This window comes from Stylophora pistillata, chromosome 4 (assembly GCF_964205215.1).
Source record: "Stylophora pistillata chromosome 4, jaStyPist1.2, whole genome shotgun sequence".
NCBI classification, from domain to species: Eukaryota; Metazoa; Cnidaria; class Anthozoa; order Scleractinia; family Pocilloporidae; genus Stylophora; species Stylophora pistillata.
Genome location: NC_142522.1, coordinates 9,111,296 through 9,129,175, shown reverse-complemented (window position 1 = coordinate 9,129,175; position 17,880 = coordinate 9,111,296). Strand labels below are relative to the sequence as shown.

At 38.1% G+C, this 17,880-nt stretch overlaps 2 protein-coding genes across 3 annotated transcripts in view; both read left to right on the top strand.

The window, feature by feature from the left end:
• LOC111341072 (major facilitator superfamily domain-containing protein 12) overlaps positions 1 to 6,398 on the top strand; it is a 9,360-nt gene extending 2,962 nt beyond the window's left edge. Inside the window, exons 3-10 of the mRNA XM_022948025.2 lie at positions 795 to 959; positions 1,503 to 1,595; positions 2,225 to 2,317; positions 2,800 to 2,840; positions 3,654 to 3,783; positions 4,105 to 4,211; positions 5,159 to 5,277; positions 6,125 to 6,398. Of these exons, the coding sequence (XP_022803760.2) occupies positions 795 to 959; positions 1,503 to 1,595; positions 2,225 to 2,317; positions 2,800 to 2,840; positions 3,654 to 3,783; positions 4,105 to 4,211; positions 5,159 to 5,277; positions 6,125 to 6,297 (921 nt within the window). The 3' untranslated portion in view covers positions 6,298 to 6,398. The remainder of the gene's footprint in view (positions 1 to 794; positions 960 to 1,502; positions 1,596 to 2,224; positions 2,318 to 2,799; positions 2,841 to 3,653; positions 3,784 to 4,104; positions 4,212 to 5,158; positions 5,278 to 6,124) is intronic.
• An 871-nt stretch (positions 6,399 to 7,269) lies between these two features.
• LOC111341071 (major facilitator superfamily domain-containing protein 12) lies at positions 7,270 to 17,309 on the top strand. Of its 2 annotated transcripts, XM_088757250.1 has the most exons (11): positions 7,270 to 8,457; positions 8,964 to 9,078; positions 10,185 to 10,349; positions 10,809 to 10,901; positions 11,436 to 11,528; positions 12,208 to 12,248; positions 12,633 to 12,765; positions 12,858 to 12,964; positions 14,005 to 14,082; positions 14,674 to 14,798; positions 15,513 to 17,309. In XM_088757250.1, exons 1-11 carry the CDS (start codon positions 7,976 to 7,978, stop codon positions 15,746 to 15,748), a joined length of 1,668 nt encoding a protein of 555 aa, XP_088613376.1. In that variant the 5' UTR covers positions 7,270 to 7,975; the 3' UTR covers positions 15,749 to 17,309. The 2 variants fall into 2 exon arrangements, with proteins under 2 accessions (XP_088613376.1, XP_022803758.1); XM_022948023.2 differs by lacking the exon at positions 14,005 to 14,082 and having other exon boundaries at positions 7,277 to 8,457.
• The last annotated feature ends 571 nt before the right edge of the window (positions 17,310 to 17,880 follow it).

Genomic DNA, 17,880 nt, shown 5'->3' with positions numbered 1-17,880 from the left:
TAGTATTGTAAGCTGAAAGATGCCTATCTGGCAGCAAATTATATAATTTGTGAGATGGATTTGAGACAGACAAAAAACAGATCCTTACATAATTTCATGCGTCTGTCATAGAGCGAAGCTAAACCGTGCCTTTCTAAAGAGTCATGGTATGACAGTTCTGGTGAAATGATAGATAATGCGCGTCTTTGGACCCTTTCAATGTCATCACTAAGATACGCAGGTAACGCATGATGGGTGTGAAGCATTCATGACCCCTTTGGATTCATGTGTTTTTTTCTTTGTCTCCAGTTTTTTCCAGCACAGTTTCGTGATGTCCTTATCAAACTCTTGTAATGTTTTCTTGTGCCCGTTCCGTTCCCCGTAATATTTCTTCGGGTGTCTATGTCCCTAACAACTTTGTGGTACTCATTTACCCCCTTGGATGAAAATGGGGTACTGCCTGGCCCAAGAATATATCACAAATGATACTGAACACGCCTCGAACCCGATGCGCCGACCATTATGCAACTGCATGGTTTCCTATACTTAGATAACCGCCAGTACATTCTATTTAGACCAGCAATCTGTTAAATTTAGTTTTAGCATTGGTCGGAAATCTGAATTATCCCGGCATCGATCCGTATCTTGTTGCTAATCTGCAAATCGTTGTGTCGCCATTTTTAAGTACGTATCTGTAAAACATGGACTAGACATAGTCTATTTACTTTTTAAGTTTAGATAGGTGTTAACCTGCTTTTCACGCGTTTGGTCATTAAGTGTTTTTTTTTTCTCATATGTTTTACGCCTTTTTTTAGTATGTGGTGTTAATAGTTGTCGGCACCGGGGTTTTCTTCACGGTTGTCTTTCATCTCGGAGTGAAAGAACCTTCGCGTGACTGTAGCGCTGAATTCGCAACCCAGTCCAGCAAACGGTCGGCTGCTAACTGGAGAGCCTGGTTCCGAGAGCCACTGTTTTATCAGGTGAGGAAGCCTGTGTCAGTTAGTTAAGTTAGAAGAGACGAACGAAACAGCGGGCGCGTGAAAAATGGCGGGGGCCGGGCGGCCGTTCCCCTAACAACCACAACCACCGTTTGTTGCTGGCCCACTCTCTCGTTCGTTTCCACTGACTGAGAGCCAGGAGAGAGAGCCTCGCTGAGTTATTGATATTTTTACTTGTACCGATCACTCTTTGAACTCAGAGAGCTTGGTTTTCAATATACGACAGAAAAACAATGAACTTTTTTCGATGGTTTATACAGAAAGCAGTCGATTACTTTGTTATTCTGTTAGTTCGAATTGCTTCGTAAAATCTCAGTACTGGGGAAAATTTGTTTTGTGTCAACTCAAGAGGGTTTACCTTTTTCAAGAACCCTTATCTTCTCATTGAGGACGTGGAACTTTTTATGCCTCTTCGTGCCTTACACCTTCAGCTTCTCTCTCGCCTCATTCCCAGTCCTAGTTACCGCACCGCATTCCACCACAATGGGTGTTCGAATTATCAAGGAAAGCAATTTTTTTTGGTAGGTTGGAGTGTTGTACATGTGTGTCCGTGTTATCATCAATGTCACGCAGTGCTATATTCCGATGTACACCTTGGAGACGCTCAATTTATCCAAGGTGGGTACGAATCCTTTTGGTCATCATGATACAGACTCGTATGGGTGGTCATAGAACCAGGCCCCAGCTTTCTATTGCTGGAATCTTTCCGTTTGGATCGGCGAGTAAGAATTTTCCACTTGATCGCTTTGTTACTCATTGAGATTTTGAAACTGCCTTCTAACGTTCAATTCAGACATTACTCCTCGACATCCAAAAGAACGGCTTGAACGGCTGGAACGGCTGCGTATAAGATTAGCCTGTCAGTCCAAGTCTTGGTTAGTAGAGCCACAATGGCGAACATCATAGCAAACTTTGTCTATTGTTATGGTTTGATTCGTTTCAGGCCAATATCCCTATTGTTCGTTATCCTCCGGGACCTTTCCACCGGATGGTTTAAATCGCGCTCAGCACATGTCGAGATTTGGCGAGAATTTTTCGGTGAAACATCTTTTGCCGAGGGGTAGTATCCTTGGGTATTTATGAGTTGAAGTAAAACATCGGGGTGGGGGGGAAGGGAGAGACGATTGATTGCCACTAACGTCTCCTTCCTTACAGGAGACTTGGAAACAGAAATCCCATCCAACTCGCTCAGTCATGTTTAAAACGAATTCAACTCAGATTTCCATTTTCTTTTACTTGTCCACTAGCGAACCATTGCTATCATGCCATTAGTTGTGTATATGAGTGGACTGGTATCTACAATTTTTACCAAACCGCTGAACAAGTGCCTCGGTAGAAAGGTCAGTATATGTTTTAAAGTTGTCAGATCTTGGGGCGCTATTCATTTCAGTTCTCAGACCGAAGAAAAGCAGCTGCATGGTTCTACATCATGGTGATATAAATGGATAGCGAAATACCACTCCCTCTATCATAGCTATTAAAGCCTGGTCGTTCTTCTCTCTCAAGTGTATTCAATGCCCAATGGGTTTTTAAGTGATTGTGCTATCACCCGTCTTATATGGTAAGATGAACTCTTAATTTCGCAAAGGAGCGAGAAAACTAACTTGCCATACTCGAAGGACACGAAAAAGTGATTTCAGTTTTCAGAACGAGTCCATTCTATTTACATACCGAACATTTCAACGGGTTAGACCTGTGGAATGGAAATTGAGCTTAGACTCACACCGCAATTGACTGACAAACATTTCCATTCATCGGCTAGATATCGCTTCTTACAAAAAAATATTTATTACTAAATATTGAAATTTTTTTCTCCGTATAGACAGTTTTCCTTGGTGGCCTTTTCATGATACTAGGAACAAGGTAAGTTACGTTAACGTAGTTCTCTGTTCCAATCATCTACTGGGAAATAGTTTAGGTTCAAGTTTAATTTCGTGCAACCTTTGCTGTGCCACCTTTTTCTGTCTGTCTCGACTATTTTACCGTTGGTTAATCGAGAATGAAGTCTATGAAAATGTATCGCTAATTTCATTGGCAGTACTTGAGTATTCAGGGTACCTAGCACGCTTATCAGTTGTGTTTGGGTGCGTACAAACAAAAGCGGCTATGCATTTAGAAACTAAGGTGGGGCACTCATATTACTCTAAGAGAACTCGAATTTTCTTAAATGGCTTCTATTTAACTTGTTGGCACGAACTAACCTCCCGAAAGTATACGCAGAGCTGATGATCGATAGAAGGTTGTTGTTCACTGAAAAAGTCTTACAGCATATGGTTTGATTTCCTCTGTGATTGTTGGTTTTTTTTTTTTTTTTTTTTTTTTTTTTTTACAATGTAATGTGGACCTGGGTCCAATTTCTACACACAAAAATAAAACGAGAGATGTAATCACAGCAACGCTGTTTGGGTACGTTTGGAGATCTAAACGTCACCTAATAGTGGACTACCCATGGTTGTTTTATACGCGTCCAACAAAGGGATGATTGTCTAAGGGCACAGCGGTGTTTTGAAACGCGCGTGTGATAAAACGTGTGCGTGGTGAAACATGTACGTGATAAAACTTGTGCGAGGTTTCTTAACGTATTTTTGTGAAGCAGCTATTACTTCTCGTCGTTGGTAAAGTAATGAGTCTATTTTATTTACTTTGTTTGCTGCTTCAAATCTTGTTTCTTTTCAGTGTTTGGTTTTGGCTTATTCCTCCGCACAGCAAACAGATGTACTTTGCTAGTGTAGCGTTAGGATATGGAAGTTCGACAATGCTAGTAACTGTCTTAACAATGCTGGCTGATCTAATAGGAAACAACATTGTAAGAACTACTGATGTTAAGTTTAACCTCAGCCCTAAGCCGAGCGTGTGTTTGCCGCTTTCTAGAAAGGCCAAATACGCGAGCCTTTGATTGTTTGTGAAGCAGCTTCCGTCACTGTGAAGAGATAATAATGGGATATTATTCAGTTCTCTTACTTCTGTGTTGTTGTCATCGTAAAGTATGCTTCCAAAGTGTAATCTCTCACCGTGATGAGACTATTTCTGCTTTATCTTTTAATATTCCGCCCACCGCTTTGCCGTTTCTCGGTTCACCAATGCGAAATTATCGAGATAACGATTCCTTTTTTTGTTTGTTTTACAGGAAACTGGAGCTTTCGTATATGGAGTGATGAGCTTTTTAGACAAGATGTCTAATGGCATTATTATACAGATCATTCAATTACTTTATCCCAAAAATAGTGACAACGGGTAAGTTGCTCTCTGGAAGGCAAAAGGTGCTCCAGATATCACGTATTTTTTCATGTAATTTCCAACACTAAAAGTGCATGTGGACCTATGATACCAACTGTGTTTTTATATTCCAAAGAGAGGCTAATCTTTCGGGAAATGTCCTCAAATGTTCAAAACATTGTTAACGGGAAGATTAAATTTTATGACTTGCTGATTAAACTAGCCACCTACCGTTTCTGTAACAAAATTTCTTTGCTTTTTTCCCATCCTTCGCCTATTTGTTTAATTGAATTGAATTGAATTGAATCTTTATTAAGTCATAAGATAAATAATCACATATCCTATGTTACAACATTAAAAGGAGGTATATATATAAATTACAGAGAAAATCAAGATAAAAATTATAAGACTAGATTATGTTTAAAAATTAAGCGATTAACAAACGTGTTTTTGAACCTATCAGTGTTTATTTTAGGATGGTGACTTGTCTCTTTCCTCTTAACCCATTAAGAGCGACACAAAAAGACATTCTTGACTGAAATGGTGATTTTTTTTTTTTGCAATATCTAGAGTAGCAGCCGTCTTAAAGAGCGCGTAATGTTTAATTAATATGAGGTATTTAGTTCTTATTAACAGAGCGGGAGGTCTGTATGGGCCGGAGAATCTTCAACGAGGTCGCCAGTACAGACCGAACGCAGTGAGGTCTGTACCAGCGACTGAGGTCAAGATTCTCCCATACAGACCGACCTAGCTCGGTTAATAAGATGTTTACTATATGGCTGTGTATTATATGCCAATTTTTTATATTCTTTGTACCTTTTTTTCTAGACCGGTCTGGATGCTGGTCTAGATGGGAAAATCTAGACCGCTTTCAATATTGATTTCAGCCAATCAAATTCGTGAACTCGGTAGTTCCCAGTCCTTGTGAGACATAGGCATATAATGACATTACTTATAACCTGCAGGTCCAGTGCTGGCGGTCTGTATTACAGAGAGGTCATGGTATTCGCCTCTGGAGTAGCAGCGGTTATCGCTCTTTTGGCTCTCGCCACAGTCGCGAAGAAGAACTTAAAAGCTAACCAAGGTATGGCACGGATAAAACCTTTTTCATCGTTTTGGGATAGCCTGTCCACAATTGTTTTTTTTAATTATATATGGGAGGAAGCGCGGAGTGAGCGCGCTGTAACAGGCGTGGAGCGTTTAAGTGACTGAGTTTATCAAATCCCTCGCGAATCCCGGTTGTTTCACTTACCGTCGTTCTGTACAAAGATCCGGGGGGGGGGGAGAAAACAACTGGTGTTCTGTAGACCGACTAGTTTCGGAATTGTATCCCAAGCAAAGTAAGGTATTGTTAATTTTTGGCCGGCTTAAAATACGAATTTAACATGATCGTTTGCGAACTGAAGAAGATAATAAAAGCACGTGTTGTATAAGTAAGTGCTCGAATTCTATCTCAGTTATGCGCGACTAGGGGTTGTTTTCGTGATTCTTGTTCGGAATCGCAAGTTTTTAGCAATTACAAGAACACGTGTATGGTGGCCGTTATTCCTCATGGTTATTCAGATGAATAAGCGTCTAATTCGTTGTCTCACGATTAATTTTCACGAAAAATCGCTGATCGTGAGGTGAATAGTCAGTAGATCTTTACAGTGAAATAACAAGGAGGGATATCGGTTTGACAAACGGCAGGTCTTTCTTCCCTTGAGATGTGACTGACGGTTTGGCGTTTTAGGTTCGGTCGCGAATTTCAGGGTTACAGCTGTGTTGTTTATCTATACTTTTTCTGAATTCTATGAGGCCTGGACTTGAGGTTGATTCTGTACGTGTTTCATCTCTTCGACAACTGAGTAACTTATTGTTCCCCGAACAGTGATTTTTGACAGCCGTTTTACTTTCTCGCCTACATCATTTTCTCATGTTTTGATTCCTAGAACCACATGGAGCCACAGCCAATACATGGTTACAATCTGGTTCGTGGTCTTTAATCTGCTCTAAAGGTCCATTTGTTACTCCTTATGAATCTCCAGCTCAACTGGCTCTGAGCACAGCAGCGACTAGGGATGCCTCAGAGTCTATAGCTTTGTATGGCTCTATGGAGTTATAAGGTAGTGGTCGAAGATCGAGCTAAGGACATTTTCAGTCTACACCGTAGAGATCAAATGTTACAGTTTCCAACTATATTAAAGTTAACTCTGTTAACCGAAAGGCTAGTCATTTTCCGTGCTGTAAAAGGAACCTCCAAAGACTGGTACACTGTACTGTGCTTATGAGAACAATTCGTATCAAATGCATTCGTCAGTAAAGAAACTAATTTACCTTTCTCAATTTCCTTGTCCCTCGGAATGGTGGGCAGGCTCTTATTGTCGTTGCTTCACGAGCATCTCGCGAGTTTCTCGCGGAGACTCGCATGAGGCTAACTCAATCTTCACGGATCTTGCGAGAAGCCCGCGAGATGTTCGTGCAAAAGGGCCAACATTCGTAGCCGTTAGAAGCTTTTTGCATGACAACCAAAAGAAAGGCCGCGACGGAGACTAGATATCTTGGAATGATCATTATGTGTTGGATTGTCCAATATCCCATGAGTTTTAAACCCATTTACTACCATGCGGGACTGAATCATGCCTACTAGAGTCTACGAGAGGGATATGCGACTTGTTCGATCAGCTCATGTCCTCTGTTGAATTCTCTTTTCTAATAGGTTCGTTATGAGTTCTCTACTATAAATAAATCATGATTAATCGATAATTTTTGTAATGAGATACATTTATTGCCCAACAACATCAGGAGATCTAGTGTTCGGCGGAAGCCATGACGGCCAGTGTTTTCACCGGCTTCTTGTTTCTGATGCGCTTGCCTCTTAAAAGAGGCAAAGCAGTTTAAGACTAGTCTTGATCTGAAATCAATTTCTATCTTTGCCGACTCCTGCTTTTTGATGGCTGGCTCAAAAAGTAAAATCTCTGGAGAACGCTGAACAAGGTGACATGGTTGTTCTCAAAGTTGACACAAGTCAGGTGAGTAAGTGACGTCAATCCACAAATGGGCCGATCGTTTCGGAAAATTTTCCTGCGTGGTGTGATGAGAGATTCTTATTGTTGTCTACCAAACTTGCATTACTATCAAAGGGAGGAAAAGGATTTATCCGTAGCCTCGTGATTATCTCATGATTGGTAATTAAAACTTTCTGAAAGTGGTAAACATTTAAGAACAATGATTTGTTTGTGACCCAATGCCCTTAGTGGATTGCATGATCTAATGTTCTGTAATTGTATTGTGCGGAAAAAACACCACAGGTAGCTGGGTTATTCTCTTAATTAGCCGTATTTCATATTTCCAAAATGCAAGCCGACACAAAAATAGATGAGAAGAGTCTGGTCAACTGCTTTACTTGTCAGTTTCACGTAAACCTTGATCATAAAGTTGAGAACACGCGCCCGCAAAATCCCTTCCCACCCCCTGTGGAGTTGGGTTTTGTTTTTTGTTTATCCCATGACAAGGCACGTGACTTTCTCATGATGTCTATAAAAATTTACAAATAGCGGATTTGTTGATGAAGTTGAAATGAGTGCGAATCGTTAGCTGAATGAACTTATTGTGGCTGACTTGACAATCTTAAATCAAGATTTAAGATTTAATTTAGTCAGCAGAGAGATAAGTTATTCCTTGCCATCGACAAAATTTTCGTGACGGGAAGTCGATTTCGGTGGGATCGCAGTAGTAAGTAATCTTCCTCGTCGCTTTTCAATCAAAGTTGTCGTTCGTCATCCACTGACAGTGACTTAAACATGGCTCGATGTATCGAAGGAACGATGAAAATGACCTGGAGAACTAGAATATGCTACGGGGTCGGTCATGTTCTCAATGACCTCTGCGCTTCAATGTGGTTCACCTATCTTCTGCTCTACCTTCATAAGGTTGCTCAATTTTCAAATGTGGCTTCGGGAACTTTACTTTTGATCGGTCAAGTCGCTGATGCTCTTTCCACGCCGTTTGTTGGTGTGGAATCTGATAAAACCGGAGATTGTAGATACGGTCGTAGAAAAGTCTGGCATCTCGTTGGAGTTGTGTGTGTTGCTTCTTCGTTTCCTTTCATTTTCAACCTCTGTATTGGTTGTGAAAATGCATCAACTTGGGCCTTGTTTGTGTACTATGTTCCGTTTATTGTGATATTCCAGTTCGGCTGGGCATCAACGCAAATTTCTCATTTAAGCTTGATTCCAGAACTGACGGACTGCGAAAATGAAAAAGTCACTTTAAATGCTATCAGGTAAGCTCAAGTTTACGTAGCGTTTGCCTTGGACAAATGCAACGTACTTCTATTAATGGCACATTTAAAATGCGAAGCAGCCTTTTCCTTTTTGCTTCTCTTTTTGTTCATTTTAAATTTTCTTAAGTTTGAGTTATTTTTGTATCACGGGATGTGACGCGATTTCACAATATATAGGTCTACATTTTTCATTGCAAGAAATTAACTGAGGTAAGGCGGCCTTATCTGACAGCCTCTTGTCAACCTGGAAGTGACCAGTTACATTGTAGGCCAGAAGTAGGATGCAAGTATGCACACACAAACACACACACAAGTACACTGGGAAAAGTTTTTTCGCCTTAAGTCTAACAGGAAGTCAGAACCAACTTGAACTGGGAAGTCAGAGTTTGAATTTTATATTTTTTTAATTTAAGACAGGAATTTAATACCTTTTCAGATAATTAAATGTACAGGACCAACAATTAAATAATTAGGTTGTTCAAAATTTCTCGTTTTCGTTTTCACAGATATGCTGCGACAGTTTCATCAAACATTTTTGTCTTTTTGGTGACATGGGTTCTTATAAGTACAGAAGGAAAAGGCTCAGACAAACTTTCTCCTTCAGACTCGACAGCTTTTATGGTCAGTAATATAATTTTTGTGATTCTTAAGATCTTGCAGCTAACTATAAGTTTTGGTGTATTTTAATAGTAGTTAGTGTAAGTGTATGAAAAAATGGTCAGAAATTTAACTCTTGACACATGAGTTTGTCTTTTCTGCTAGCCAGAGGCAAGGAAAACTTAGTAATCACTTCTGAGTGAGCCAATCACCTTTTACAAAAAGCACTTTACTATACCTAGATATCTGAGGTGATAATAAGCCCAGCCTGGATCTCATAGTTGAGATTAACTCTCTGCAATTAAGTAGTTTTATTTTTTGGTGAATAAAGACATTATTATTATTATTATTATTATTATTATTATTATTACTATTATTATTATATAATATCAAACTTTATTAACACTCAAAGCAAATAACTATTTACAAGTTAAAAGTAAAAACGACCTAACAGTAGTTCCGATTTCAATTAATCCTATTTACAATCTAAACCTTTTCATCATCATCAATATTATTATTGTCGATGCTAAAATAAAAATGTGTCTATTGTTCAAGAGATAAAATTACACTAGCCCTAAAATATAATCGTAATAATTTAATAAATTCACAAAAAGGTAGAAACAAAAAAAAAAGAAAAGGTATATATAAAACTTGGTAAAATTCACAAAACTACATTGGACAGGCTGTAGCGTTGTCGAGGGAGAAGTCCAAGTCAATGATATCGAGGGTTCTTCTGATGGATCGTGATCCTCTCAGGCATAGCAAAGCTGAACAAATGAGCACAAATGACACCTTGGCTCTAATCCATGACATGGTGCTTGCATGGTGCTTGCTTGCATCATTATTATTATTATTATTATTATTATTATTATTGTTATTATTACTAACTAATTTTGATAGCAGAAGAAGGTATGGCAGCTAGCTAGTATCAGAATCATAAATTGATGAGGTTTTGACAGCTGATCCTCAATTCTTTAGTGTCAGGGATTAAGAATTGGTAGTCAAAGATTGAGAATGCAGTCTTTGTCTTTTAGTCATCAGTGTAAGTGTTGGGTACCTTAGTGATGAGGTAAATCTTTTGACTGGAAAGGACTCACAAGTCTTTAATTGACTATATCTTTCTGTTCCAGTATGTTGTATTTATTGTGGTTGGAACTGGTCTCCTGTTCATGCTCGTGTTTCATATTGGACTGAAAGAGCCTCCAAGAAGTTGTACGTATATATTTGCAAATGAAAAAAGTAAGAGAAGTGCTGGAAACTGGATGCATTGGTTTAAAGAAATCCAGTTCTATCAGGTTTGTTTGAAAATTAGGGGAAGAAAATATTTATTTTAGTTTACAATAAATATCAGCAGACAAAAAAGGGTATTTGACTACATGCACACATTTTTGCATGCAATTTGGGCATGTAATTTTATTATTTATAATAAAATACATTTGTGCATGTAATTTTATTATTTATAATAATTTGTCTCTATACGCACTGCATACGCACAATTTATTATTTTTATTTACTATAATTATAATTTATTAGGTTTTTTTTCTGTTACTGCTAGCAGCTGTCATCTGATGTTTAGAATTTTAAAAGGACTAAGAGCCACAAAAGAGCCTGAAACTTTTTTTTCTCAGTTAGATTTCATCTTACCTTGATGCAGGTAGAATATCTAATCATGAAATTAGAGAATAACTTGAGTTTGTCTGAATACCAATAAGCAGTGAGTGTAATGATGTTATTTATTTTCACTGATCTGACAGGTGGCTGCTCTGTATATGTGCACTCGTCTGATTGTTAACATCACGCAAGTGTATATCCCCATGTATGCTCTTGAAACACTGTTGCTGAGCAAGGTGTAGTGAATATTTACTGTTGTAAAATACAATAGATCCTCAAATAAGTGCCCTTTGAATAAACACCCCTCCTTCGAATAAACAAAGTTTTTGTTGCTGTTGGACACTCGCGTTGGTAATGACACAAAGAAATTAAAGCAGCAGATATTTGTGCAAATTACGGCTGAGTCACTTATTTCATTTTTCGCTTCCCATTTGCAGTAAGATGTATGTCAGCCTGAAGTAAGCATCTACTGTCTGTAAGGAACTTTTGTGAGGGGAAGAGGGGAGGGGGGGAATGTGAGTATGAGCCTTAGTAGACAAGAGTACCCCAAAGGAGGTGTGCCTTTATGACTTATGTTTTTTAAATGCTCCTTAAACTTTGATGTTCAAAGCCTCTTCCTTGATACTGCAATGATTTTGCCTTTGTAGCTTGACCTTTTTAAAACAATCTGCAACCATTAATTTTTAAACCAGCATATGCTGAACTGGGTATCTCAGCTAAAATGTTGTTGATAAATAAATAAATAAAGATAATTTTTCTTTCTGTTTCAGGACACCATTGCTAAAATCCCCTTAGTCATTTATGTCTCTGGATTTTTGTCCACATTCCTTTCAAAACCATTGAACAAATGTTATGGTAGGAAGGTAGGAGCATTTTTCATAATATTTATATAACCTACCAGGCACACTCTGATGCTCCGATCTAGTTGATTCCTGGTGATTTTCGACTGATGAGTGTTGTTGCTTACTTTGTGAGACTGAGTGATTGATGTGTGATGATGATAAACAGATGTGCATTCTCAAATGATTACTCTCTGGTGATTCTAGAGATCTAAAAACTCTCATGGTCACTAGCCTGTGTTAGGTGGTTTGAACAATCTAAATTGTGCTTGTCAACTCTTTTGATTCAAGGGATTGAGACTTTTGTCTTTCAGAGAGTCTTTAGAATTATTCAACTTTGCCTTGGAAAGAAGGCAGTCAAATAGAGAAATTGTTAACTTTCTTCATTTTTGTGTTCCTATAGACCACTTTCATAAATGGCTGCTGGATTAATATTCTTTTGTTCAAATTTAAATTTGCCTAGGTGGCCTCGTTCTCCAGTACAAAATTCAAAAGAATACATTATCTCAAGCGAGGCCACCCAGGCAAATTTACATTTAAACAAAAGAATATTAATCCAGCAGCCATTTATGAAAGTGGTCTATTGTTTGAATTTTTTGTAGTTTTCCAAAGTTGTACCCTTGGAATTATCCATATCCAAACTAATTATCTTAAAAGAATGCTTTCTTAATTAAGTTTGTTTACAATCTAATTTGTCTTCTAGGGAACATTTTTCCTTGGAATTCTTATGATAGGAGGGGTGAGGTAAGTTGTTATAAACCAAATTTTTCCTTCTTGAGATACATTTGTGAGTAAATAACTAACAGTACATTGAAGTTGCTGCAGCTGTTGTTTATGATTTCCAAAGGTTAACTGTCTTATATAAATGTTTGAGGATTCTAAAGGATGGAGATTTATTACAATAATGTCACTGCAAATTACACAGCAAATGTGATGACAAAGGGGGAAAAGTCATGCAATAGTGTGCATAATCTGAATTATTGAGTTCTTCATGAGATTTCTCCAGCATGCAAAAGAATGAGAGCTTGGTGAGCAGATGTGAAATATTATCCTTAAAAGGTTGTTTGGTTCTTGCATGTATATTTTTGGAGAACTGATCTGTTTTATTGGTTGTTGCTGTTTCCACAGTGCATGGATGTATTACATAAATGAGAAGGACTACACATCAGCATATGGAGCCTCTGCATTATTAGGAGTCGGTGGATCGACTTTACTTGTCACTGCACTGACTATGCTCGCAGATCTGATTGGGGAGAATGTGGTATGTTGTCTTGTGTGGCTTGATTAAGTTTTCATTGGTGCATTTCCTTTTTCAATTTATCTGATATGATGAATTGTTTGTGGTTATTCCAGGAAACAGGTGCATTTGTTTATGGAGCAATGAGTTTCACAGACAAATTATCCAATGGAGTTACAATTCAACTCATACAGATATTTCATCCATGTAACAAATTGGGCGAGTAAGTATCATTAACTTGTGGATACGTCTTAAAGTGAATTCACAAATGACTGGTACCTGAAAACTTCTCACATGAACTTGTAATGCTTTGATTTATCAAAACAATTTGATAACTCAACAATGATGTGCTGTGCAGTAGAATTGTTTTGAGGAAGCATATTTTAATTGATCTACTACTGGTTAGATAGCATCAGACACCAACAAACTGGAGAAAGACGTGTGTTAGTCACGTGTACTTCTTACTGGTGTTCCTGTAACAACTGATTTGCAAGAACACATAAATTATACCTGAAAAGTCAAATGAAAGACATGTGTTCATCAGAGGAATGGTGTACTGGCATGCAACTCAGTAGACTTTGCCAAATGAAGTATCTTTCAAATCCACAATCAAGGTAAAATATTACCATCCTTCCAATTACTTGCAGAACACTTTCAACATTACTGATCCTAGTATTATGTGGACTTTTTGTCACTTATAAACTTGATATACAACCCACTTATTGCATAGTTCACCATTTGGTGACTCCCATCATCATTAAGAAATTTGTTTCAATAAGATTTGAGCTTGCGTGAAATCAACACAGTTGAGACAGAAACTTTGGCAAATTTGTCGTGTTGTAAAGTGCGCCATTTACCTGGGTTGTACCGTGTTTAGGGCAGAACTTTAAGGCGTTATTTTCCTTGGAAAGGCGTTTAATTAGGTGCGGTATTGTTGCTGTAATCTTTAGGCCTTTCCAGTCTTCTAAGAGGTTATGACGTCATGCTAACGTGTCATAGATATAATACACGTCATAACAGCGTGTATTATATCTAGAATGAGAACATTTATACTGTGTAATCTTATTTTTCGTTTTGATTAGTACTCTAATCATAATATGATTACTTTACGCCGCCTTAACTTGCAGTTGATTAATGCCAGCTAATATAACTGTCTTTAGCCAGCATCTGCTCGCTTGTTTACCTGTGCGCCAGGTTGCGCCTGTTTAGACTAGTTAATTCATTTTGAATGTCCCGTTTCTATACTTTTGTGTGCTCGAAAAGTCGTGTTGCAGTACTTAGTCCTTGGAATGGAAACTCTACAGCTTCCCCTCATGGAATACGACGCAATCATCCTCATATGTACGAGTTTATATCAACCAACTTCATGGTCATGTAGTTACAATTACGCTGTAATAGGTCGTTTTTTGAATGCAAATCGATAGTTGTACTGTATAAGTCCCATGTGACCTGCAAGGACACATTCTATGACACCCTGCAGTATTCACGCTTTTTAAGACGTCTGCCCCTTAAAAATAAGCTGTTCACATGATGTCCAATTCCTCTGCTTGAAAACGGGAGAAGTGCAAAGTCATTTCACTTTGTACTTAGCCTCGTTTAAGAGTGAGGGTTTCTTAGAACTCGGAATGGTTTATCGTGGTTAGTTTAACCGTCAATAGAGAGTGTAAATCCAAAAGGTAGGGAGAAATACTAGAGTACGTGTGAGTACAGAAGGTAAAGAGACCTAGCCTTTTGGCTGCTGACCACTTCTCTTCAACGCGCCCTTAAGTATTTAACTTGAGCAAACGAGAGTGATAGAACTGTTTCCTCTCGGGCAATGCAGCGCGAAGCCTCACTGACCAAAAGTGACTATACTTGGTATGACTGAACTTACGAGCTCTACCAACTGAACTTATTGATTTGCTGATAATACAGTTATTTTTATTTCCTTAGGACCTGCTGTGCAGGATGTGAAATATATTACAAAGAGGTCATGGTGTTTGTTACGGGTGGAGCAACCATAATTTCATTGCTGGTTCTAATCAGTATGTTGAAGACGAAAATAGGAGATTTCGAAGGTAACATTTTTTAGAAGTGAAGAAAAGCCTCGATTTTTTATCTATTTATCTTTTTATTCGTCTATTAATTTTTTTTTGTTAGAATAGACTCGTATACTCTCACAAATTCCGCGTAATCTTACCCTATTTATCTCAGCTGACAACACAGTGCATGAAGCGACCATTTCTCGTCATGCTGCATCAGACTAAATCCTGAAAGTACCTTCGAAATAGGTAGATTCTTAAAAAGTACTTTTCTGAAGGTTAAGTTTCTTCGCGCGAATTGGAAAAGATACTCCATCAGGGCATTGCACTTATAAAATAAACAAGATCCAAAAAGTGTCGGAGACTTCGTAATTTCAGTAGAACAGAGGTTTACTTTCTTAATTAACACCGTTGAAATGAGGCAACCTTGAATGAACTTTCATTAATTATCACTTAGCAACGACCAATAGGAGATCAGATTAGTCATTCTATTACGCGATATCTCGATGTATGACACTAGGGCCCCACCTTTTGAGGAGAGTAGTTTTACACACCCGTTGTAAGACGAATTCGAGAGACATTGATTAAACGCTTAGTTTTAACTGAGTCGAGTCTACTGTTTGAGAGTACTGATAGGTCACAACCCCTCGTAAACGGGGCAGAGTTTACGGAATAAGAAGCAAAAAAGTGGAAAGGCGCTCGAGCGAAGACATGTCTGAAGTTTTGACCTTTGTGTGGTTTTTCTTATAGAATCTGGGGAAATAGAGGCGAACGTACAAGATAAACTGCTTGGTCAGAACGCTTCAGTGAGTACCAGCATGTCAAGATCTGTTGGATCGCCGCCCAATCAACCGTGCCTCATGTACGAACCTTCAACCCCGCCCAGGTATGGATCACTACAAGGGTCACCTCACGATGTTCCATGCTCGATACAAGAAGATTTTGCAAGTTCACAAGAGAGGGCGAGAAGGAACTGTGAGCGGTGATTATACGCTGACAAATCAGAAATGTGATTATTGATTAACGGTATCAACGTTGAAAGGAATGTGGTGCTAATCTCATTGGAAGTTAACGAATATGGCTGAAATTTGGATGCCACCAGCTTGAAGTGTTCAAACGAACCTGCGAATTTTGTACTAAATCACATATTCCAGTAACAAAAAATTCTGCAGGCACTAGCATGAGGTGTTTGAAGCGATAATAAAGGAATTATTCTAAAATCTCAGATTCAAGGAAAGAAAATTTACAGCAGTTTTGTAGCATGGAAAACATGGACTAGATCGTCATTGGTTTTCTTTTTTTTTTCTTTTTTTTCTCTGAGTTAGAGTGAATAATTTTGAATACAAGTAACGCTACATAGAGAAATATCTACAGCCGGTCTTTTTTGGATTTATTTTGTAAAAATAAAGTAAAGATAAATCTAAATATTTAAGTGAGAATTGGAAAGAGGAGAACTCTTTTATTCTATTTCTGCTAAATTGGACTATATACAAAAGGATAAGAATAAACGTTATTTCTGGCGATAAAGGAAACAGTAACAGTATTCATATTGCATCTCTTGATGCAGAGAGATTAATATTCTCACGAGATTTTAATACTTTTCTCCCGTTTGCAGAGAAATGCTTATCAAATGCAGGGGAACTTACTTAAAAGTTTAATCAGTCTTTACAACGAAGCTTCGCCATTTATGGTGAAGCATCACCTCGTTATACCTTTTTATAGAACTCTAGGATATGCATTGAAAGCGACAATTTTCAGAAAGTAGCGCAATATTTTAGGCAACAAATAGAAATGAGATAAATACAATTACATTAATTTATCTTACATGTGTTCAAGGAGTGGTCTCTGACGTTTAGTTTTTCGACAAATTTTAAAGTCAACTTCCTTGGATGCCGTTCATAATTAGAACATAGCACGGGAAAGCGCGAGTAACCAAGTTGTGAATGGATGTACTTTTTCTTTTTATTGGATGAGAGGATAACACAAGTTTTCACCTCTTTCGATCAACCGGTAACAACTGTTCAGTGTTTCCTTTAATTCTTTTCTCTTCCCGTACTTTTGTCTCAGAAAGGATTCAAGAGACTTATAACACGATCGCTCGTATTTACGGTCAATCAAGTTCGAGTTGCATTGTAATGTTTGATCCATTTGTTGAAGTCCTTGATGTAATAACTTTCCTAAATGTAGTAAAGTCCAAGATGTAATAACATTTGGTATTAAATGTTGTACAGTCCTAAATGTATTAAGCCTACAATGCAATCGTTTGACTGCGCTAGGGCATTGTTGTTATAGCGGACATCTGCATCGAGGTGTTAAAGCGACAGCTGTTGCATCAAAAACTTGTCTGACAAGCATTCATGTCATTGCGGGCTTGCCGATATATCAATCAGCATCTTTTTACTTGTTAGACTTAAGTCGAGAAGCGTTGGCTGCAAACCGTTCTACTGACGGCATCAAATGACAGCCTGCAAAACATTGAGTACGCTGACTAATACCTCCATATATCACTGGCTCAGACTCAAGTACATTAAATTTTGGGAAAATTTGCTAACGTTTTACTTGTGTGATCAGTGATGGAGGTACAAGTCAAACTAAATTACAAACTTGGACAAGGGAGACTGCAAACTTGTAGGTCGGACAATTTTCAGGCTTGGATATACATTTATCGTCTTTCCTTTCTTGACGAGACCTTGTTAGCATGCACATTTTGTTTCTCAATTCGGGCCTCGTGACAACTCTCTAGAGAGATATTGCTTTCAAATTCTAGAATATTTTCGTGATTATATGAATAGAGACGAGAAAATAGTTGGGAACAATTATGTTCTCTTGATCTTGAAATGCATGCAACAAATCCGACAAACGAAAAAGGTACTGCATGGGTCTGCATCAAATTATAAACTCAGGGACTTTCATTTAACAGGTGTAAAGTGAAAAGAAGCTACTACACACTAAAAATGGTTATTTATGTTAAAGGCTGTAAATGATGTCCCAGTCCCCAGAAACTCGCGCAAAAATTTGTGCTCTTGCTTTCTCTGAGATGTGAGTAAAAACTAATCCTGTAAAGCCGTTTTTAATGGTCTACTAAGTGATTTAAAAGAAAAAAACGGAAACATCCTTA